Source organism: Aphelocoma coerulescens, chromosome 22, assembly GCF_041296385.1.
Source record: "Aphelocoma coerulescens isolate FSJ_1873_10779 chromosome 22, UR_Acoe_1.0, whole genome shotgun sequence".
Classification (NCBI taxonomy): Eukaryota; Metazoa; Chordata; class Aves; order Passeriformes; family Corvidae; genus Aphelocoma; species Aphelocoma coerulescens.
In genome coordinates, this window is record NC_091035.1 from 4,603,840 (window position 1) to 4,627,360 (window position 23,521).

At 56.8% G+C, this 23,521-nt stretch overlaps 3 protein-coding genes across 5 annotated transcripts; all 3 read right to left on the bottom strand.

The window, feature by feature from the left end:
* Window positions 1–171: 171 nt before the first annotated feature.
* Window positions 172–14,083, bottom strand: RAB11FIP1 (RAB11 family interacting protein 1). Its single transcript, XM_069035383.1, has 6 exons — window positions 13,714–14,083; window positions 9,625–10,067; window positions 8,631–9,423; window positions 5,269–7,551; window positions 4,071–4,176; window positions 172–3,177 (listed from the first exon to the last, which is right to left on the bottom strand). Exons 1-6 carry the CDS (start codon window positions 14,034–14,036, stop codon window positions 2,959–2,961), a joined length of 4,167 nt encoding a protein of 1,388 aa, XP_068891484.1. The 5' UTR covers window positions 14,037–14,083; the 3' UTR covers window positions 172–2,958.
* Window positions 14,084–15,078: 995 nt separating this feature from the next.
* LOC138121684 (nucleoplasmin-like) lies at window positions 15,079–17,470 on the bottom strand. The gene is given in 6 exon segments (XM_069035434.1): window positions 15,079–16,342; window positions 16,653–16,746; window positions 16,838–16,912; window positions 16,914–16,958; window positions 17,040–17,122; window positions 17,340–17,470. Coding segments are annotated over 6 exon segments (447 nt in total). The 5' UTR covers window positions 17,404–17,470; the 3' UTR covers window positions 15,079–16,256.
* Window positions 17,471–18,158: 688 nt separating this feature from the next.
* ADRB3 (adrenoceptor beta 3) lies at window positions 18,159–21,563 on the bottom strand. 3 transcript variants are annotated; one of them, XR_011156252.1, is made up of 3 exons: window positions 20,210–21,563; window positions 19,129–19,312; window positions 18,159–18,906 (listed from the first exon to the last, which is right to left on the bottom strand). XR_011156252.1 is itself a non-coding variant. In XM_069035615.1 (2 exons), exons 1-2 carry the CDS (start codon window positions 21,466–21,468, stop codon window positions 19,273–19,275), a joined length of 1,299 nt encoding a protein of 432 aa, XP_068891716.1. In that variant the 5' UTR covers window positions 21,469–21,563; the 3' UTR covers window positions 18,159–19,272. The 3 variants fall into 3 exon arrangements, 2 of the variants coding, with proteins under 2 accessions (XP_068891716.1, XP_068891717.1); XM_069035615.1 differs by having other exon boundaries at window positions 18,159–19,312; XM_069035616.1 differs by having other exon boundaries at window positions 18,159–19,312; window positions 20,206–21,563.
* Between the last annotated feature and the right edge of the window lie 1,958 nt (window positions 21,564–23,521).

A 23,521-nucleotide genomic window follows, 5' to 3' on the forward strand; every position in this document is an offset into this window, starting at 1 on the left:
GTCCGTCAGGTTTCCCCACCCTGCGAGGTGTTTACCAGGAAGTTCCTGCATGGATCGCTGCAGGGATGAAACCAGCCCCAAAATAGCTGGAGGATGAGCGGAGCTGGTCACAAGGAGGGGACGAGGCCCTTTTGAAACTATTTCAGAACAAAGACACAGTGATCAGAACACTGGATTTAAGGTATTTTTATTTTAGTGTTCCGTAAAACCAAAAGGTGTTTAAAAACAAACAGTACCTGGGCTAAAAGCAGAGAGTACAAACAGGGAACATGCACTCAGATCCTTCAATAATAAAACAATATATTTGATTCTTAAGGCCCTTGAGGATGTAAAATGGCAGTCCCCCCACACTGAAGGAAGGCTTTAACAAGTATTGCCAATAAAAACGAGGTACGAGGGTTGTGCAATGCTTTTGGAGCTGGGGAAGTCGAGGACTGTGACCCCCCTGTGGCCCCCCTGTGTCCCCCCCAGCGCTGTGTCTGCTCGGGAAGAGGCTCCACAGCTGCAGCCCATGGAGAGAACAACCCCAGGACAAGAGCCTTGCACAGCTCGGGGTCCACCCAACAGACACAGCTGGAACTGGCAGAAAAAGGCTGCCAGGGGAGGGTGTTAGAGGTTTTAAGGCTTCATCTCTGCTACAAGCACACGTTATTGCTTTGGTTCTGTGCAGTGGTGATGCACTCGAGGCCAATTCCGTGAGACCCAGGCTCCAAAAGCGTCGCACACCCCGAGGTGCCGCCAGCAGCCGGCGGCCGGCGGACCCAGACTGTCCTAGAGCCAGCCCAGTCCTGCTCCCCTGTGCCCAGTTACAGTGACCAGTCACACCAGTGTGGGTTTCTCACCCGCTGAGTCGCTGTTCCAGGGCACAAAGGGGTTTCCTCTCTGACCCAGAACATCAGAAAGCTGCGGAATAAAATCTAAAGTACAAGTTTATCAGTGAGGTACAGGATCCTCTGTCCAGAGATCCCCCGAGGCACAAGGAGGAAACAAATCAATCCTTCATCTTCCTCACTCGGGAAGGCACAAGAAGCAGCAGCAGCAGTTTCAGCAAGGCCAAGCAGCACCACTCAGGATTTCACCACCACCACCAGGGCCGCCTGCGTTTCGGACCCTTCGTTCAGAGCAGAGGGGACAGGAGAAAAGAGAGAATGCCTCCACTGCTCAAATAACACTAAAATGAGATAAAAGTACCCGAAGTCTCGGAAGACTCTCAACTCCTAAGGCTTGTTTGAGGTCAGCCTGCCCCTGAGGGACAGCTCTGCCAGAAAAGCTCTGGACTTTGGTAGCAGGTCAGTTTACAGGAATAAAAATGTCATTAACAGCAATTTTTGATTTTTCTAATAAATGTTTACATCTCCGTGAAAATATATTAAACTGCTCTTTGCTACAAAAATACAGTATTGAGGTCTCCAGTCGCTTCCAGTGGTTTATGACAATTGTAAGCAGACTGCTCACAGGGTGAGTGTCCATCCAGCTGCTCCAGTCCCTCCATAAAGTGCTTTGCTGTAGGAAAACTGAGTTGGAACTCACCCCTGAGCCAGAAGTGACCCAATAAAACTTCCAAAGGTAGGAGTATTTATTTCCACAGAACTCAGGCTGGAAAGCTTTAAGCTTTGGTCCTCATGAAGCTTTGGTCCTTTGCTTCCCGCTCTGTTGGTATTCCAACTTCCTTCTAAGCCTTTTATGGACTCTCCCTACCTTGGTAAATCCCAGAGGTGCAAAAAGGCATCTGATTTTTTTTTTGGATCCTTGCCAAGAGCTCACCAAAACAAAGCCCCGTGTAGTTTTCAGTGGGGGAAGCTGTGGTGGCTGCTCACCAGCAAAGAGCTGTTCCCGCTGTCTGACGGGATGGGGAGGAGAAATCCCTGAATCCACTGAGACCCTACCAAAGGTATCGATTCTCCAGCAACACCAGCACCCCTCAGCTACACGAGGTTTTCCTCCCAGCAGCCAGCCCCAAGGAGCCAGAGCAGATGGGAGCCCCAGCGCTCCCTCCCCTCTCTGGGCTGTGTAAGGAACGACAGAAAAAAGCACTGCAAGACTGATCACCTTTGAAGGGCATTCAAGGTGAGCCCCAGCTCCAAAATCCAAGGGGTTTATATTTAATGAATTCAGTGTAAAAGGGAAATGGTCACAGAACTCCCACACGGCACAAGATGTGAGACCCAGGCCTGCTGCAGAGCACCAAGCAGAGCCAGGGGGCCTTTGCCTCCTCTGAACAACCTCCAAAGCAGAAATTTTAAGACACCGAGAGAACAACTTCTGATTTAAAATGTACCTTTGGCCCAAATTCATTGATGCCATTTCTATGGTAGAAACGTACCGTGCACCTCAACGTCTCCTACTCCAAAAAACCTGTAAACTTCCCCTTGGAGAACTCTTGGGAATGTCCACTTGATGAGATGAACTGAGATTTGGTCAATTTATGGTCAACATTCAGGGCATTAATTCCTTTTAAATTACAGCCCAGGTCTGAAGCTGGGACATCTTTGGACTTCTCCAGTGTAGTTAATTATTACTTTAGAAGCAATCAAATCCTCAAGCTCTACTGTACAAGGATTTATATTGCACTACAACTTCAGATGTGGAAAGAAAAGTAACTGATCTATCAAAGCTGCTACAAAACAAAACCAGTCAAAAACATCTTCCTAAAGGATCATCAGCGCCTTGCTGGGAAGCAAAACACATCAAAAACCCTCCTCCTTCACATCACAACCAGCCTTTGGATTAATGCCTGATCTTCCCAAATAATGGGAAGAAAACAAAAAATAAATATGATAAGGCGACTTCATTACAACACCTGATGGAACTATTAATCAATCCGAGAGTTGCTCAAGGCAGAAACAGGAAAAAGGTCATTTTCTGTGGGCAGCACAACCGGTACCACCTGCTCCACACCAGCTCCTCACACTCCTCTGGTGGGAATTCAGTCCTTGTTCACCGACATCCCGAGACCCTTCACATCTTCCCAGCCTTTTTGTTCCCAGACATGGAAACACGGAGGATGTTTGGGGTTTCTTCCATGACTCTGACAAGCAGGTTGTCAATGTAGTCCTCGAGCTCCCGCACCTGGAGGTCCTTCCTGGTAATGGTATCCTTCTGTTTGAGCACCAGCTGGATCAGCTCATCGTGTGTCAGCTGAGCATAGGCATAGGCAGGGTCTGAGGGATCATATTTCTTGGAGGGGGGAGGGAGGGAAAGCAGGGTCAGTGCAGACACAGGGCATTCCACAGCAGCAACAGAACACACAGAGCAGCACTGTGACAGCTGCTGCTTCAACAAACCTGCTAAAGCTTAAACCAGCTGCTTAAATACAGACTGGTAAAGCCAAATTCAGGTTAAACAGCAAGAAACACCCACCCAGGCCTTTGGTGTTTCCTCCTATTTCTTTGAAAAGTCTGTTTTTAACCCTTAAGGAACTTGAGAGGTACTGGGCACCTTCTGCTGATTCCTGCAGCTCCCAGAACACTGCCCAGGCAGGGAGTGTGAGCACAAGAGGCTCCTGTGGTGCATCACACAGTTTAGGTGGAACCAGAGCACCACGACACTCACTGCAAGTTTTCAACTCCCCTGAAACAGCAGCGTGTCAGTTTGAATCCCTTAACTCGCATCCTCTCCCCTCACACCAGAAGGAGGCACTATCATTATTTCAGTTCTAACTTCTCTATTTCCCCAAAAAAACCCCGAGGGACAAGAAGGGGACCCGGGAATTTCCCTGCTGACCCTGCTGGGATGCTCCCAGCCATTCAGATCAATGTGGCAGGTAAGCCATGCCTCAAGCCTGGAGGTTTCCTTTGAGGCCAGAATTATGCTGAAAGCTCCTCTCAGTCCCAGTGCTGGTCCCAGCTGCACGACTACGCTCCAAGGAAGTGGCTGTGCCTGAGAACCTCCTCCACAAAACACCAGCACTAGCTCTATTAGAGACCAGTCTGCAAGAAAATGAGCATTTAAGGACTGTCCCCACACTTGGGAGCTGACCAAAAGAAAGTTCATGTCCCAACTATCCGGAATACACAAACTCTTCAATTAAATCAAAGCTTAGGCAGTGGAAGTGCCACTTCCCTCCATACCTTCACACTCATTTCCAGCAGCTTTTCATTCATGGTGCTGATGACATTCAGGTTCTTACTCTGAGGCTTGTTTGCCATGGCATTCATTGGCTTCACGGGATGGAGTCTGCAACAGGAAAAGAAATGTTTCTGTTGTTTATGCAGGACACCTAACACCAGCATGACACAGATCTTTACACTAAAACAAATACAGCACGAAATTGGGGGAGATTCCCTCCCTGCTCTATCTCCTGAGAGAAAAGAGATTCAGCTTCAGGAAGACAAGGTATTTCTAAGCCACAGGGGTTTTGTAAGTATTTTCCAGTTCTCTACTATCTTTATTGACTTAAGGCATTGGAGATAAAGCAGCAGCAGGAAGGGAAATACATCCTGTGTGTGTCATGGAAGAAAAGCCGCGTCGGGCTACACGAGCAGACAGAGCACAGGGCAGCTACTCTGATCCCTCAGGCACTGGTATTTCAGCCTGACTTTCCTAATCAGAACATATTTGTGGTCTTACAACAGATCAAATACTTCTGCTATCCCAAGACAAGCGTTAGGCCTTTTCCAGTCTGAAGTGACACCACGAGCTGCGCAGAAGTGCTGTCGTTGCTTGCCTGAGCAGGACTTACAGCACCAATTTTAACACAGGAAGAAAATTTTACTTCTATTTCAGCAAACACTGGCCCAGAGGTGTCCTAGACCCCAGGCAGAGCTGTGCAGGTGAAGTCTCAAGGGCTGAAAGGTCAGGGGCAGCACTCCCACACAGCAGGAGCTGCATCTTCAGGAGCAGCCTGAGCTGCATCACTTGTGGTGATCACGCTGGGGAGCCCAACTCAGCCAGGAAATGAAGCAGCCCCATTTATCAGGGTGACCAAATTCTCCCATGTCTGACAAACAGCTCAATCCCAGTCCATTTTCCCAACTGGTATTCATGACTCTATTCCACCTGCCCTTTCCCTAATGGCTCCCCTAAGAGCTCTGATGAGCACCCACTCTACTCAGCACCCTGAGGAGCTGCACAGATCCTCCTGGAGCCAGCAGCAACCCCACACTGGGGGACAGGACCCAGGCCCTGATAAATCCAGGCCCCGAAGGAAGTCAGGGCTGTCTGATCCCGGTCAGATCCAGCAGCTGCAGAGACAGATCTGCACCCAGAAAGCAAAGCAAAGCTCAGCCCTGCACAGAGGTACCTGCTGGGATCCCCACATGGTCTCACCTGTGCTTGGGAGACACGGTTTCACCACCCCATGGGGTTTGGTTAGGGAACGTTTCAGAGGGTGAAACCCGTGCCTGGAGAAGTTTCTTCTTGCCCGAATTTCCCGCTTTATCTGCGAAGCCCTCGGCTGCTGGCTTTTTCGGAGACTCTGCTCTACGATTTGGGGTGTCAGAGAGAAGGGAATGAGAGGAAGAGTAGGGCTGGCAAGGACTTGACAGGGAGGAAGAGGAAGCAGAAGGCTCAGAGAAGTCACACTCTGCACGCTCCTCAACACCTGCACTCCTTTCCAGCTCTTGTTTCTCAAAATGACCATTGCACTCCCTGGAATGAGACGTCACACCTAAGCCTGAGTCAGCTCCCTGGACACAGACCCTGGGAGCACCCACTCCAGCAGGCAGCACAGCCGAAATCCCTGGCTTACAGGCACCAGGAACAGCTCCTCCTCCTCCCAGAGCAGCCGGGATCACCGGGGCTGCAGCAGAGCTAGCAGAGAGCTCTCTTTGTTCTCCGTGCAAAGGCGTCAGACCTCGGGGCTGCTCTCCAGTCTGTAAAACACCTTTACCACCTGCAGTGACCTCACAGCTCTCCTGACAGTCCCCCAGCAGCTCGTCATCAGAGCCTCCCTCTGGGATCACTGGAAGATTGGCCAGTCTCGAGCCCCGCTCTCCGGGAACAGAAATGGCAGACTTGAGATTTGTGATACTGACAGATAAATTGTCATCACCTTCCTGTTTTAAAGGCCTGTCACTGCTGTTACCTCTGGGTGTCACTGGAGGGGTGACAGTCTCCAAGGAGCCACTTTGAGGGAGGCACCCACGAGCACCTGAGGCTTCATCACCCAGTAACAGGAGCCCTGGTGTGGATTTCACACCATCACCTGAAGCAGGGACATCACCCCTTAGCTCAGCCTGGGAAACGGGTGGGCATTTCCTCAGCAGTGCAGCGAGCCGTGGGGCTGGCCTTGGTGGCACAAGGATCTCGCTGCCAGCCCTTCCTGTACCCGCTTCCCGAGGGGACACTGGGCAGGCTCTCTGGGTTGGCCTGACTGGAGAAAGTGACTCATTTCCAGCAAGTGGAGGTGCCTGGGGCTCTACCATGGGCACACATTCCACCCATCGCTCTCCACCACAGCTCTCCTGCTTCTCCCTGAGCTCGCTCTCGGGGGATGGTGCCTGGTCAGCCTCTGGCACGAGGCTGTCACTGGACTTGGAGAGAGACACAAAACCTTTGTCACCCCTCGTGCAGGGCTCCGTGTTTACACCAGTGACCTCCACAGCTGTTCCATCCCTGCTCCAGGTGGGATGTGTGCTGCCACCAGAGAGCTCTGTCGATGGGTAACCCCCTGCTCCCAGCTCACCCCCAAACCCTGCTCCCTCTCCTGCTGCCCCTGAACCCGTCCGTAACCTTCCACTGGAACCCGAGTGCTGCTCTCCCCCTTCCTGCCCACCCAAACCCGCATCACCTGATGTAACACCCTGCCATCCACCAAGGACAAAGGACTTAGATTTCGCATTGCCTGGCTCGCTGCTTTCCAAAGAATCCTCAGGCTGAAGCTGGGGAGAATCACAGTGCAGCTCTGGAGCCAGCCCAGGGGGGCCACCAGGGGGGTCAGACAAGGTGCCAAGAGGGTCTGGCACAGCTGTGCCATCCCTGGTTAAAGCCACATCCGAAGAGCCCCCTGAAGCACCAGGACCAGGGCGTCCTGCAGAGGAACAGTCCTCACCACCAGGGAGGCAGGAAGGGGAAGAACCAGCGACAGCCTGGGAACCTGGCACTGGCTGTCCCCCACGCTTGGACACGAAGGGATTATTGTCATTGAAACGACAACCAGAGGGGACAGAAGGTGTGGGTGGGCCAGAGAGACCCTGGGAAGCCTCTGTGTCAGAGCCCTCGGGACCTTGCCCCCAGTCAGCAGCAAAAGGATTATTGCCCCTAGCAGAGACTGGCCCAGGACGAGGAGCTTTGGGAACGGAGGCTGCAGGATGATGGGATGAAGGGAAATGGGTGATGCTGTCGGGATCCAGGGCTCTGGATGCCCTGTCCCACTCAGGAGTAAAGGGGTTCTTGTCATTCCAAAGCTCTGCAGCAAAAGCAGGAGCAGCGAGAGAGGCAGGAGAACTGGTGATGTTTTCAGAGTCTGGCACTTGGACTGTCTGCCCCACTTCAGAAATAAAAGGATTATTTGCACTGCTGATACGGTGCACAGAGAGAAAAGCAGGGAGAGGGTCAGGTGCAAGAGTAGGAAGTGTGGCTTTGGGTTCCTCCTCTGGAGACAGGCCCAGTCTGCAAAAAGGGACAAAAAACTCGGATGTGACTTGCAGATGCAACACGAGGCAGGAACAGACAAGCTTCAGCACCAGCCTCCATCAGCTCTGCCACTGGAGATGAACAATACTTTAAAGAGACCTCAGAGAGAGGTCCCCCTGTCTGCGAGACTTTATATCCTGAACTGCATCTTTACCAAGCACTGGACTTATGTCAGAACTCTTCTGCTGCAGAGCTTGGTTTTGCTGCTTTAAGCACTGTCTCTTTGCACCCCAAGCAGGTTTGTTAGTAGGGAAAACACTGCACAGGCAAAAAATTTAAACTTGAGAAGCACTGAAAATGAGGAGTTAGGGACACACACAAAACACAGCCTTATTAGTAGGGCACACCTATATATTTATATATAGGTGTATATATATATAGGGCTACATATATAGGTGTATATATATAGGTGTGTGTATATATATAGGTGTATATATATGCAGGTGTATATATATATAGGTGTATATATATAGGTGTATATATATATATATATATATATATATATATATATAACTCCAAACACAATTTATATATGTGTGTGTATGAAGGAAAAAGGAGCAGAATTTCCGAAAAAGCCTTCTGTACAAATCCACACAAAATCCCTTTGTGCTGCTGTGAACGATGCCAAAAGCAGAAGGGCTCCAAGGGCTCCAAGGCTACCCTCTGGAAGACCACAGCCAAGTAGAGAAGAGGAAAGCAGAGATGTTAGAACGGGCATTTCAGACCCTGGGGAGGCTGCAGTCACACAGCTCAGACAGAGTTAGTTTGTGCAAGAGATCCAGCAAGAAAAATCACCCCTACAGTACCTGCACAGGTGCCTGCACTAGAGAACCACTATTTCAGCATCACTTACAAGGAGTTCCCCCATATCCATCTTTTTTTCACATTGAGAAAGAACCTGGGAGTTGTTATTTGCTATCAAAGCACCCAACACCGGCGTAAAACCCGCAGGTACGCGCAGAGCAGCACCTGAGCTCAGGGGTGGCAGGACACAGCCCGCTGCCACCTGCCACCACCACTGCCCCTCCTGACCCCTGGCAGCAGCTGGGACTCACCTGGGTTTCACAGCTTTGGTCTTGGCTGGCGCAGCTCTCTCGGGTTTCCATTCCTCCTCACGAGGGCTGAGCAGCTGCTTGGTTGTGACGGCGTCCTCCACATGGTGAGCGTCTCCTGACGGGCTCCCTCCTCCCCCATCTGCTGGGGGTTCGGGGCATTTGGCCTCCTCTTCACTCTTCTCCTCTGGAATTGTATTTTCCTCACTCTGCAGGGTCTTGTCGGGAATAATCTCAGCATCGCTGGTCTTCAGCGTTTCCTTCTTCCCAGTGACCAGGGAGAGCAAGGCAGACTTTTTGTGGTCTGGTTTTTTGGTCTCTCTAACAGCCTCGATGCTCGGTGGAACGCTGGTGTCCAGGTGCTCCTCGCTGCTGAGCAGTTTGTATGATGGCAAAGTCATGGATTTGAAGGTCTCCAAGGATGTGGACCCAGAGAAAGCCTGACCAGGAGAGGTTCTTCTCATCTCTTCAGGTGATTTAGTGGACCTGGAGGACAGGTTGTCCTCTGAGGCAAAGAGCTGCTTCCTCCTGAGGTTGTGAGGAGAGGGGGAGGAGGTTGGAGTCTTGTCCTTTGTCGTTGTCTCTTCCATATAAACGTGACTGCCATTGATGCACAGACTGGACTTGGAAACAGGATCGTTTTTGGATTTAAGGCCACTGAACAAAGAGAGCCCATCCTTTTTGGTGTGGTTAGTGGTTCCTTGGGTGAGCTGCCTACTGTCCAAAAACGCTGGTTTACGAGATTTGAACAGAGGAGAAGGAGCTGGCTTCTCTTCCAGGGCATTTTCAAAGGATCCTGGAAAAAAAAACAAAAAACAGGGAGAAATTCAAGATGCAAGAACAACCTTTTCTCTGACACTACTGACAGCCTCAGTGCCAGGAGGGACTTCCTACGAATTTCTTCAGAAAGAAGAATTTAATGAGTGCTGTGGAAAGTGTGAACGACCCTTTGGAGGAAGGCTCTGTGCCCAGCAGTGCAGCGAGTGCCAATACTCACGTTCTGAGGTCGGAGAGCTCTCGGACTCCTCCTCGTCCCACTGCGGCTGGAAGTCGCTGGGCCGCAGCCGAACCCTCGGGGTGAGGGGCTGCTGCGTGGGCAGCACCGACAGCGACTGGGACAGGGACGTCTTCTGCAGGCCGGGCTTGGAGAACAGCGCTTTGAACTTGGATTTCTTCTTCTCCTTCTCGACAGCCTCATCCTCGCTGTCAGCAGGGGAGTGGGTCGTGCTGGGGACGATCGCCGACGCCGTGTCCGAGAGGCCGCTGCTCCTCTTGCCCTTGAGCTTGTCTTTGAGCTTCCCAAAGGGAGAGCGGGGCTTGTCCTTCATGGACAGATCAAACATGCTGGCTGTCATGTTGCTCCTCATAAACTGGATATCCACCTCGATCTCCCCTCTCTCTTTTTCCTTTTTCCCCGGTTTGGAGCGAAGCTTGTACCACCTGCAGCAACAAGGAGATTTCTTTTACCACCAGTAGTTGAGAACACAGAGGGTGCTTATGGCTGAAAAATCAAATCAGCCCACAGTGTAGGAAAAGAACACCTTTAATCTTATGACGACGTCATGGTCACAGCCCCAGGTGCCAAGGAAAACATTCCTTATCGTAAACAGAAAGTTATTCGTAAGATTTGGTTTAAAACCCAGATCAGGAAGGGTTAAAAAACAGAGAAAAAACAGAAACACGACATGGAATTCCTGTATTTCAGCTCAGCCACTCTCCTCTGCCCTTTCATCTCTCCTCCTGACACTCGCAGAGGCCACGGCTTTGAAGTGGGAGCGAGAGCAGCAGCCTCGGAGCTGCACACGGTCCCACGCCCTCATGCCTTTCATTCCAGCTCCTTAATGCCTCTTAAGCCAAGGAACCCCTAATCAGCACCAGAGAGCCAACCCAAGCCTTACAGACTGCGGGGGATTTCCACTCACCCCTCCAGGCTCGTGACTGGCACGCACCAGGAAGGGCATTGCTCAGACAGAGCCCTCTCCCTCCCCAAACACGGCTCCAGAACGTCAAGCTCTGTGTGAGGAGTGCCCAGGGCATCCCAAACCACAACCCCACCACCCACACGCCCTCAACCACCACTCAGTGACACTCAAACCACATTTGAGCCAACAAAGAGAATTATCAGCACTGCACACCAGTATGGTTTTGTTTGTTGATGGAACTGCAGAATTCCCGACTCCACAGAACCCATAGGAAAGGCTGCCTGGAAACTGCTGGTTTCTTCCTCCTCACCAGCTGCAATGGGAAAATAAAGGAAGCAAACAGAGCATGCAAATGCGCCCTTGCCATCAAATTTGTGCTTCAACCTCCAAGGATGTACTGAGAGCAACAAATGAGAACAGGAAAAGGCAATTTGCTCCAGAGGAAATTCAAAACTAATGGGGATAACTGAAGGAGATGGATTCAGGAATCTGCTACAGACACTTCAGATGGAAATGTGGAAAAAAATTCTTCCCTCTGAGGGTGCTGAGGCCCTGATCCTGGAGAAGCTGTGCCTGTCCTGTCCCTCAAAATGTTCAAGGGCAAGTTTGGAGCAATGGGTCTGGTGGAAGTTGTCCCTGCCCGGGGCAGGGGGTGGAACAAGATGAGCTTTAAGGTCCATTCTGGGATTCTAAATGAACGCTTGAGCTACAGTCAGACTCCCTGACCTGGAGTTAGAAGACACCCAGGGAAGGGGTTTTATCAGGAGACTGAGGCTTTGCCCGGTCCCTGAAGCTGCAGCAGCCTGGCAATCACAACCCCTTTGCCTTTAACACGAGCCAGCACTGGGCACTTTTGTTCCCAACCCGTGATTTCCAGGAGCATCCTGTGCTCGCAGGGCTTCGGTGCCACAATTGATCCCGTGTGCCCTGGGAGCCACAGGCAAACAACGTGTTCAGCAAAGGCAGCTCAGTCCCGGCTGAACACGGCACCCCTGGGAGCGGCTGGAAGGCAATCATGGACTGACAACCCCCCAGTCCACAAAAAATCTCATTAATGGCATTTATCGTGTTAGCGAGCACCTGTCAATCAACGTGCATCTATCTGCCAAATAAAACTAATCCTTTATGGCTACACATCACCATGGCAGCAAGAACAAAACAGGCTTCAAACAGGAAATCGAGGGCTGGAAACAACTGAAAATATGAGAAATTTCCCCAGGAGTACCAAAGCTGTGTTTTCATTTTTTCTCCCCCTCAATTTTCCTTTGCCCAGACACAAAGGAACGCGCTCGGGAGCCCGAGGCACCGGCCCTGAGCTCTGCTGACCAAGGGGCTCCGCAGTGTAAACACAGCAGTGTCTGACACAGCCTTAATGAACCCACGGCCTAATTAAGCCTTGACAAGCGGCTCCATCCCGGTGCTCAGGTGAGCCAGAGGAGGAAGGTGAGTCACCAGCACATTACAAGGCTGCTGACTCCCAGTAAAACCCCCGGGAACCACCCCTGGGTTTCACTGCCCCAGTGTTTATGTTCAAAGCAGCGAGTGTGACACAGAGCTGGTGCTGGGCAGGAACGTCCCGGCTCCGAGTCCTGCTGACAGCAGCGGGGTCAGTCCATGGAACACGGAATTATCCCCCTGACACGTGCTAAGCATTTATTAAGGAAAATAAATAAACGGCTGGCGGAGCCCACGCTCATTCCCTGCTGGAAGGAGGCGGCATTCCGAGGACAGCAGGTTTCGGGGGTCAGGCTGGCTGTTTCCTCCGTACGGTGTCAGCACCCACACGGAAACATTTAAAAGTCAAACCCAAGGACCAGGCAGGACTGGCTGGAAAAGCTTTCTGCGGGCCCCCAGCTATGGGGGCTCACCCACATCAGGAGGGACCCCTGGAGGGGTCACCCCGTGGGCACTTATGGGGCTTCAGGGGTCCCTGTGGGGAACAAGAGTCCCCACCACAACCCCCCCACTCCCCTGGGGCACAGGGTGACCCCCAGTCTGAGGGACACACAGATTCCCATGGGGGCACGGGGGTCTTCCACCAGATCCACACATGCCTGTGGCACACAGAGGTTTCCATGAGGAACAGGGACAGCCCATGGGGAACTGGGGCTCCTCACACAACTTCACACCCTTGAAGAGCACAGAGCCCCCTCTCAGCTTCCTCCCCAGCCCCCGTGGGGCACAGAAGCCCCCTCATCACTCTCCCTGACCTCCGAGGGGTGCACAGGTCCCCTCCAAACCTCTTCCTGGCCCTCGTGGGGCTGAGAGAGCCCCCCCCCCCCAAAACCTCCTCTCCAGCCTCTGTAGGACCCACTCCATCCTTCTCCCCAGTTCCCGTAGGACACAGAAGCCCTCACGTCCCTCTCCCTGGAGCCGGTGGGGCGCTCAGGTTTCCCCCCAAACCTCTCCCCAGTCCCCACCGCACACTGAGGGTCCCCCCCATCCCCCGTGGGGCACAGAGTCCCCACCGCACACTGAGGGTCCCCCCCCATCCCCCGTGGGGCACAGAGTCCCCACCGCACACTGAGGGTCCCCCCCATCCCCCGTGGGGCACAGAGTCCCCACCGCACACTGAGGGTCCCCCCCCCATCCCCCGTGGGGCACAGAGTCCCCACCGCACACTGAGGGTCCCCCCCCATCCCCCGTGGGGCACAGAGTCCCCACCGCACACTGAGGGTCCCCCCCCATCCCCCGTGGGGCACAGAGTCCCCACCGCACACTGAGGGTCCCCCCCATCCCCCGTGGGGCACAGAGTCCCCACCGCACACTGAGGGTCCCCCCCATCCCCCGTGGGGCACAGAGTCCCCGGTCGCACACTGAGGGTCCCCCCCCATCCCCCGTGGGGCACAGAGCCCCCCCGGTCGCACACTGAGGGTCCCCCCCATCCCCCGTGGGGCACAGAGTCCCCACCGCACACTGAGGGTCCCCCCCCATCCCCCGTGGGGCACAGAGCCCCCCCGGTCGCACACTGAGGGTCCCCCCCCATCCCCCGTGGGGCACAGAGTCCCCACCGCACACTGAGGGTCCCCCCCCATCCCCCGTGGGGCACAGAGTCCCCACCGCACACTGAGGGTCCCCCCCATCCCCCGTGGGGCACAGAGTCCCCACCGCACACTGAGGGTCCCCCCCATCCCCCGTGGGGCACAGAGCCCCCCCGGTCGCACCTCGTGTGCCGCCGGTCGCCGTCGTCCCGCAGCGCCGCCAGATCCACCTCGGCGCGGCCCAGGAACTTGTCGGCGCCGGCCAGGGCGCGGTGCAGCACCGTGAGGCGCAGCGCGGCGGGGCGCGCCGGCAGCTCGAACGTGGCCTCCTCCCGCCACAGCGGCTCCCCCCGGCACCGCTCGGCCACCGACGTGCGGAACTTGTCGCGGCCCAGCGCCATCACCGCGTACGCGTCGCTGCCGCCCGCCGCCGCCTTGGCGCGGAGCCCCCGCGCCCGCAGCACCGTCACCCGCGCGTGGGTGGGCGCCCAGCCCGCGGCCGCCATGGCAGCGAGGGCAGCGGCGGCGCCGGGAACGCGCCGGGAACGCGCCGGGAACGGCGGCGGCGGCAGCGGGGCGGCACCGGCCCGCCCCTCTCGCGAGAGCGCGGGGAGGCTGCGGCCTGCGGGGGGCGGGGCCCGGGCGCACAGGTGTGTGCAGGTGTGTACAGGTGTGTGCGAGGGTGTATACATGTGTGCACAGGTGAGTACAGGTGTGTGCGAGGGCGTGTACATGTGTGCACAGGTGTGCACAGGTGTGTGTGAGGATGTATACATGTGTGCACTGTTGTGTACAGGTGTGTGCGAGGGTGTATACATGTGTGCACAGGTGAGTACAGGTGTGTACAGGTGTGTGCGAGGGTGTATACATGTGTGCACAGGTGTGTGTGATGATGTATACATGTGTGCACAGGTGTGTGCAGGTGTGTGCGAGGGTGTATACATGTGTGCACAGGTGAGTACAGGTGTGTGCGAGGGTGTATACATGTGTGCACAGGTGTGTACAGGTGTGTGCGAGGGTGTATACATGTGTGCACAGGTGTGTGTGATGGTGTATACATGTGTGCACAGGTGTGTGCAGGTGTGCACAGGTGTGTGTGAGGGTGTGTACATGTGTGCACAGGTAAGTACAGGTGTGCACAGGTGTGTGTGAGGGTGTATACATGTGTGCACAGGTGTGTGTGATGGTGTATACATGTGTGCACAGGTAAGTACAGGTGTGCACAGGTGTGTGTGAGGGTGTATACATGTGCGCACAGGTAAGTACAGGTGTGTACAGGTGTGCACAGGTAAGTACAGGTGTGCACAGGTGTGTGTGAGGGTGTATACATGTGCGCACAGGTAAGTACAGGTGTGTACATGTGTGCACAGGTATGTACAGGTGTGTGTGAGGGTGTATACATGTGTGCACAGGTAAGTACAGGTGTGCACAGGTGTGTGTGAGGGTGTGTACATGTGTGCACAGGTGTGTGCAGGTATGCACAGGTGTGTGTGAGGGTGTATACATGTGTGCACAGATGTACATGTGCACGCAGGTGAGTACAGATGTGCACAGGTGAGTACAGATGTGCGTGCATGGGTGTGTACAGGTGTAGGTACAGATGAGTACAGGTGTGTGGTTTGGTGCAGGGCTGTGTGCGGGCATTCCAGGCTGCACAGGTGCCTGGGAGAGCAGACAGGTGCACGTCCAGCTGTGGGGGTACAGTCTGTGGGGTGTACAGAGGCTGTGAGGCCGAGGGGGTTGACGTGTGCTGGAAACCCCTAGGTGAGCTGATGCAGCCACGCTTTCACCACACGTCCCAACAACTCCCTAAAAGCTCCACGATCCAAATTTGCATTAATTGGGGTTTTAGACCAACTTCCACACCCTCCCTGCTTCAGCCCGGTGTCTGCAGGGGGTGTGCACACCCACCTCAGAGGAGGCACGCGGAGACAGACTTGGAATAAAGTCCTTTTGGTCAAACGTTTGCTGCTGAATGCAAACCACACAACCAGCCAGACCAGCTCTTTTTTCTGCTCCGGGAGGGACTTCAGCAGCCCAGCATCGGCAGGGAAACAACCCCCCCACACCCAATAAATAAACTCCCATTTGCCGGAACCTCCTCCCAAGATACATCCTCAGATCCCACCTCAACTGGGGGAAGTTTAACTTATTTTAAGCTGTTGCCATTAACACAGTTATTATGTTATTTATCATGGTATAGGTGTGGAGACAGCAGAAGATGTAAATAATTAAAAGGCAGTTAAGGAAATGCTTCCTCCTGCCCTTTCTTTGCCCCTCAGATAACGGGGCCTCAAGCGGGCACCCGAGGACCTTACTGGGGCCCTCACACCTGTGCTCACTGACTGAGTGCTCAAGCCTCTGCTGTTTAACCCTCACGGGATGAATTCGGTGCTTGTGGGGGAGCTGATGGGGTGCTCATGCATCAAATAATTGGGCACTTATGCACAAAAGGGCATTCCTGCATTTATTAATTGGAATTTGCCTGCGCAAAGAGGCAGGAGAGGCTGAGCTGTGCCTTGGGGGAGCTGAGGGGACCAGCCCAAGCAGGGGGAGGCACAAGCAGAGGGGAGACAAGGGGTGACACCCAAACCCGGACAGTTTGTGTCCCTTTGCAGGGATCCACTGTCCTTGGCACAGGGCATTGGCAGCTCCCAGCACAGGCTGCTCCCACCACCACACCAGCTCCACTCCAGAGACAAAGTCTTCTCCAGGCTGCCCCTGTCCTATGAGGCTCCATCATTGTCCTCATCACCCACATCTTCCTCCAAGAGCTCTTCCTCGTGGGTTTCAGACATGGCATCATCTTCCACTGGGGAGAGGAGAGGCAGGGCTGCAGCAGGGGTGGCCTTGACCCGCCAAGAGGGGGTGAAGCCCCCCAGCTGCAAATCCCACCCCACACCGGGAGTGGGAACACTGCCACCCTCCCACTCCATGGCAGCAGACCAGGAGCCAGCACTGACCTGTCCAGCCTGCAACTGCAAACAGGCGCTGATCCCCCCCCGAGCAGCCCTCCCTCCACCCCCGGGGCAAAGCAGCGAGCACGAGCTACCAGCAGAGATGCTGCGGGACCCCGGAGCACCCCCGAGTGACCCCAGAGCCCACAGCTTGATGACACTCACGGGTGACGAGCTGCCCGCTGAGATAGACTGGCCCAGCTCCACACTGGAGCACGAAGGTGACGGGAGGGACGAGCTCCAGGCCTTTGAGGCTGATCTGCAAAGAGCCGGAGCTCAAAGACCCGCGGCCCCATCCCGAGATGACGCCGTCACCCCTGGGCAGGGGCTGTGAGCGGGGCTGCCCTTACCATGGGGAGCAGCGAGCTCCGCAGCGCCGCGATGGGCACCGGCTTGTGCTCCCCGGAGGCGTTTTTGGAATCCACAAGCCACCACGTGCAGCTCGTCCCTGGCGTCAGCTCCCAGGCAGATCTGCAGGGCCGAGCAGAGAGCCCATGGCAGGGAGCCGCCGGCCCGAGCGCCAGCAGGTCCCGGGCGGGGCTCGGCTCTCACCGTCCTCAGCAGCACCAGGTGATCCAAGAAGTCGTCGTCCTCCTTCACCACGCAGCTCCGGGCGTCCGTGCCCAGCTGGCAGCCTGGGAGACACGGCGGGGTCTGTGCAAACACAAGCTGCCCCCTCCCAAAAGCAAAGAAAGGTCCTCCCCCCACCCCAAAACACAAGGGCGGTTTTCCCAGGTGCGCAGTCAGTGCGAAAGGGGGAGGCGCACCCAGCCTGGCTGCCCGCAGAGCGGAGCCACCATGCCCAGCTCACTCCTACCGCCAGGTCTCGTCCTGGGGCTCACAGCTCCGTACCCCACAGCGCAGCCACGGGCCGATCCTCTGACAGCGACCGGGAGAAGTCAAACGAGCTGCTCATCCTCCGCAGCAAATCCAACACCAGAGACAGCAGCACCCACCGAGCAACAAGCCGCTGCCCTCTCACCGACTGCTAATAAAGGAAAGGGGGGTCCCGGGAGGTGCAGGTTGGGAATGCACTGCAGGTGTGGGGGGGTGGAGGTGGCATCAAAGCACCCACCACCCCCTCACACCCCCAGCAGCACCTACAGCCCACCTGAGCACACTTTAGCTTGATTAGAGACGAGGCCACCAGCCCTGGCAGTGAGACCACCGGTCCCTGGGACCCCTGTTCCCTGGGCCAGCCCCACCCTACCCTCCACTGCTTGGGAAGTCACTCATTAGCTGCTGGGATTGGGCCCCCCGAGTGTCACTGGACAGGGATCTGAGGCTCTGAATTGGGAACACTCCCCGAGCTGCATTTTCTCTCTTTATTTAGTGATTTCATCACTGCGGGGTGTTAAAAGCAAAACACCAAGGAAGGACCCCAGCAGGGCAGACCCTGCAGCATCCCAGGTCCCGTTCCTGTGCAGGAGCTGGGATTTCCCTGCACCAGAAGGTGGCACTTGGCACTTCCGACAGTTCTGCCTGCCCTCTTGGGGTGTGGGAACATGTGGCAGGGCTTAGGGGCTAGCACGAAGGCACGCCCAGCACCCGGCTTTTCTCCGGTAGCCACAGCCCCGGGAGGGGGGATGGACCCCCCGAATCTCAGGCAGGCACCCGGGAACAGCACATGGAGCAGCACCCTCTGCTCGGGACAGATTTGGAGGCACCACAGAGATTCGGAGGTTTATTTCACACGGCAGGAGGGACAAAAACCAGGACAAAAACTGTACAGTCACTGCACATACTGACACCAACTTAGGCCCAAAGGTGCTGCGTGGCAGCGTGGTGTGGGCAGAGCACGTTTGCACATGTGTGAGATGAGAATCCACCTCCCATCCCCGAGTGGCACGGACACGGACATCTGTCCCAAATGAGAGGGAGAAACTGCCAGAGATCTGACAAGACCGTAATTCCCTGGTTTTGGAAGTCCTCCGGGCTCGGAGCTCCCCTCATTCCTCTGAGCTTTTCCTTTGCTGAAGGCATCGCTGCAGCTCCCGGAATTGCACCCACCCCTGGAATGCAGCAGCTGGGGCAGGGATGGAAATCCTGGGAAGGGCTTGAGCGTGCAGGAGGCTCTTCTCTCCTTCTCAACAGATGGTCCAAAACTGGCCAAGCCTGGGACGACGGGGTCCTTCGTCCTTCAAGAAAACAGAGCTGGCGGTCTCCACATCCCACTGCCAGCCAGGAACACCTCAGATGGGAGTTTGTTCCCTGTCCACACATCCCTGAGGCTGTGCTCCCCCTTGGCGAGCAGCTCCAGAGCTTTTCCCCAGCTCCAGGTCTCCAGCACGAAGGAGCTGGTGCTGTCCCAAAACCACCAGCGTTCCCAAAGGAGATCCTCCTCCTCTCTGGGTCAGTGCGTGCACTGGAGGGTCCTGCCAGCACCGGCACCCCTGGTGCTGCTTCTCCAACCCTGGCCCTGCAAGAAGAGGGTGGGAGGTGACACAGTGTCACCCAGCAGGCTCAGCTGGGGACAGGGACCCGCAGCCACCGCCCCGGCAGGCACAGAAGGGATCCAGGAGCACCATGCACAAGGTGTGGAGCTCCAGTGAGCCACCGAGGCAGCAGCCCAAGGAGGGTTAAAGCTCTCGGGGCAGCGGGGAGGTGTCGGCAGCTGTAGCCGGGCTGACACCGGACTCACGTGCCCGAACCCGGGCAGCAGCCTGGGGCTGGCCACGGGCTGTGGTCCCCGGGGAAGGCGGCGGCCAGCGCGGGCAGAGGAGAGGCCGGAGGGATGATGACCCGGCCGGGAAACACTCTCCTCCCAGCTCTCGGCTGCTCCCAGTCAGTCGGACGGACCCGCGGGCGTCTCTCCGCCAGCAAACCTGAAAGAGGGGAGCACAGGGGGTGAGAGCCCAGATCCTCCCACCATTCACCGCCCCGTGTTCCCAGCACGGGTGAATCCTTCACAGGGAACACCTCTGGCACCCCTATCTGGCTGCCCGCGCAGTCTGGCAGGAAACCTCTCCTGCCCTCAGGCGTCAGGAGGGAAACACGGTTAAAATCCACAGTAACCAGAGTAACTCCAATTTTGTCATACTAATAAAAAATCTCAGCGTGGAAAAAGCCCACCCTACAATTTGGAGGTGTAAATCGGTGTCAGGGTGCCGGCAGGGCAGAGCCACAGCATGGGCGTCCCCTGCCAGCCCCCTGCACCCTGTGGGCTGCCAGCTCCGGGAGCGCATTTCCCATCAAGGGACGGAGCAGGATGAAACTAATTCCATTCCCAGATTTACACCGCTGGAGGGCAAAGCAACCTGCTGAGCCCGGACTGGTGACGGCAGCCGCAGTGCCTCGCTCCGGAGGGGGTCCCCGCGTTTTCCTTCTTTAGCAGCAGAAAGTGGGACCGGCAGGAGAAGGGGGAATCCCAGGCTTTGGGACACATTCCTGCTCAGCTGTTTTGCTTCCCTGTTCACCACCCGTGTTTCCTTTACCCAGGAACAGCAGACCCGGTCCTGGCGGGATGGAGTGGGACTGGTAGCGACCTCAATTTTGCAGCCCAGTGGAGGGGCCAGAGTTTTAGGAGAACATAAGGGAAGAGGGCGGTGGTTCCCAGTCCCACACCCCAGAGCCTCTGCCATGCACCTCGAGGTCTGCCTGCTCCCCCAGCTCTGAACTGCGCTGTCAGAGCACCGTCCCACCACTGACACCCCCCCCCCAGGCACACCCCAAAAGGCTGGACCCCCACAGCCGCTCCCGAGGAAATGTCTACAGGTACCTACTCATCAGGCTGTGAGCACAGTGCGGGCTGCGCGCCCTGCAGCCGGGACTCGCCCAGGGGCCGCTGCCGGTGGCCACTGCCCTGGGGCAGAGGAGTCTCCTCTGTTCTGCTGCCGCTGCCCCGAGCCTCGCCGTCCTCCCCGGGGCGCCCGGGGGCCGCCTTGCTGTCCTCTGCAGGCCCCCCCTGAGGGCTGAAGGCACAGGGACAGCGCTGCAGGTCCTGTGAGACGGCGTGGAGCCGGCGGTCGGCGCGGCGTGGGCAGCACAGCAGCTTGCGGAAGGCGCTCCTGAAGTCGGGGCTGCGGCAGTAGATGATGGGGTTGAAGGCTGAGTTGATGTAGCCCAGCCAGTTGAGGAAGAGAAAGAGCTGGTCTGGCACCAGTGACCGGCAGAAGACCTTGATGATGTTGGCCACAAAGAAGGGCAGCCAGCAGAGGGTGAAGATGCCCATGATGATGCCCAGGGTCTTGAGCGCCTTGTGCTCCTTGATGGCCAGCAGACGGGAGGGCCGCCTGCGCCGGCTGCTCCTGGACGTGGGCCTGGGGGGCTCCTGCAGGAACCTCACCTTGTCCTTGCCGATGAGCTGGACGTGCCGCGTAGCCACGGCAAAGACTCGGACGTAGACGAAGATCATGACGAGCAGGGGCACGTAGAAGGAGATGGTGGAGGAGATGATGGCGTAGGTCATGTTGGTGACAAAGTCGCAGCAGCGCGGGTCGTCGTAGCAGCGCGCCGCCTGCTCGTCCGCCCCGTCCCGCCACCAGTGGTTCATGATGGGCAGGAAGGAGATGAAGGCAGAGATGGCCCACACCAGGCACACCACAGCCCGTGCCCGGCCCTTGGTCACCAGCGCCTCGTACTGCAGCGGGAAGGTGATGGCGAGGTAGCGATCCACGGCGATGGCACACAGCGTCTCGATGCTGGCCGTGACACACAGCACGTCCAGCGAGGTCCACAGCTCGCACACCATCGTGCCGTAGGGCCAGTGGCCGCTCAGCAGGATGGTGGCCCCTGGTGGCACCACCAGCAAGCCCATGATGAGGTCGGCGCACGCCAGCGAGGTGATGAAGACGTTGGTCATGGTCTGCAGCCGCGGCGTCTTGGCGATGGCCACGATCACCAGCAAGTTACCAGCCACGATGACCAGGACAGTGAGGCTGATGGCGGTCCCCAGCAGCCACTGCCGGCCCAGGCTGCCGGCCCCGCTGCAGTTCCCGGAGCCCCCCCAGGCGCTGCCGTTGCCCGCGGGGAGGGGGCTCATCTCGGCCGGGCTGGGGGCGCCGGCCCCGCGCCCGCCGTGCGCTCCCCGCCGCGCTCCCGGCGCAGCCCTCGGGGCGGACCGGCGGGGCCGGGTCCCCTCCGCGCCGGAGGAGGAGCCTTTAAAGGCGCGGGGCGGCCCCGGGCTGCCCGCTCCGGAGGGCGAGGGAAGGGGAGCGGGCGGCGGCACCTCCTCCCCCGGACGCGCTGCTCCGGCCCGCCCCGCTCCCCTCGGCATCCCCGCCGGACGCCTCAGCCCCTCGCCGTGCGCCCCTCGCCGTGCCCTCCCGCCCTTCTCCGTGCTCTCCATCCCCTCACTGTGCCCTCCAGCCCCTCTCCGTGTCCCCAGTCCCACACACCTGTCCCTGTTCTCCACGCACCCTGCACCCTGCCGTGCACACCATTCCCTCACTGTCCCCTGGTCCTTTCCTGTGGACCCTCACCCCTTTGTGCCACCCTCACCGTGCCCGTCCCCATGTGCCCCTCTCCGTGCACCCCTCGCTGTGCTCAGACTCTTCCTGGGCAGGACAGACTGTCCCTGGTGGGGACAGTGACACCCCTGTCATCCCCAACATCAGCACAGGGCTGGCAAGGCAACGCCCCGCTTCCAAAGATGACACCCAGGGCCACAGTCACCATTTCAGTTCCATATTTATTGCCTGAACCTCCTTCCCAGTGGATGGGGGAGACCTTTATTGCTCCCCCTCCTGAATTTGAGTGGGTGCTGGTGTTTGGAGACCCCCACCCGCACTTCCTGCCCCTCTCCCTTGGCACTGGGGAACCACCCGATCTCTGGAGGGCTCCACAGCCCCATCACTGTTCCCAGGGCCCCTGGGCAGACTCCAGAGTGGATCATCTTTCCCTATCAGTTATTTATACAAATACTGGAACTTCTAAGGCAGACGGTCTCCAAATGTGGCAGTTTGAAGTTTCAGCCAAATGGGGGAATGTTGACAAAGACAGAAAAAATATGTGTAAAAATGATCTGGTTGGCATTTCTTCCCATTCACGAGCTATGAATGCAGAGTCCTGGTTTTATGAGCTTGATCTTTACAAGGCTGTTTTGGATTTTGTAAGCCCTCAGCCAAGGGCTTGATCCAATCTCACTGAGCTCCCAGCCCTGGCATTTGCTGCTGGCTGGGACCGAGCAGGGAATTGCTGTTCACAGGGCAGTTTGTCCTGGCCCCGGAATGGCACATGGCACAGGCACGGCGTGTGCAGCAAGGCTGTCATCTGTCCAGTGTGGCTGCACACCCAGCTCCAGAGGGCACATGGAGCTGGATTTGTGTCTGAAAGTAAAGATCTGAGGGGAGGTCCCTGGATAATGAGGGCTTTGGGCTTGGCTGTGTGGAGTCGCCAAAGGCTGGGCATGGGGCAGGATGCCCAGCTCTGCCCCCACCCTCCTGAGTGACCAGGGGCTGCTGGCTTCCCATTATTCCCTACGCTTTCCATCCTCACCTCTGTTTCCCATCCTTGCCCCCGCTTCCCATCCTTGCCCCCACTTCCCATCCTTGCCCCCACTTCCCATCCTCGCCTCCACTTCCCATCCTTGCCTCCACTTCCCTTGCAGCCCCAGCTGCCCTACAGAGCTGGGCTCTGTGCTGGCTCCCAGACACCAGAGGGGCTGCAAGACCCTTCCTAGGCATTTTACAGCCTGTTTTCCTGCAGACAGTCCCTCATGGCGTTTTCAGGCCCTGGAGGGAGTTTCCCCCTGCATTCCGAGCCACGGACAGGCACACTGCCCTCGGCAGGACAGACAGCCAGGTGCTTCCAAGGGGCCAAGCAGACATCCAACCCCATCCTGGTGTCTTCTCTCTGGAGCTCAAATCAGCACCCCTCCCGGACAGGAGGGCTCAAAGCCCTGCCCCATTCCCAGGGAGCAGACAGGACTGGGGAGAGGAAGGGAGAGTCCCAGGCCTTTCATCACCGCAGGGGAAGTAACGTGGCTCCGTATCTTTGTCCCAGTTTTACAGCTGGAAAAGCTGAAGCCGAGATGCTGGGTCTCACCCAGCCCTGACCTCCATCCCTGCTGCTCCAGAGCCTTGATCCAAGCCCCC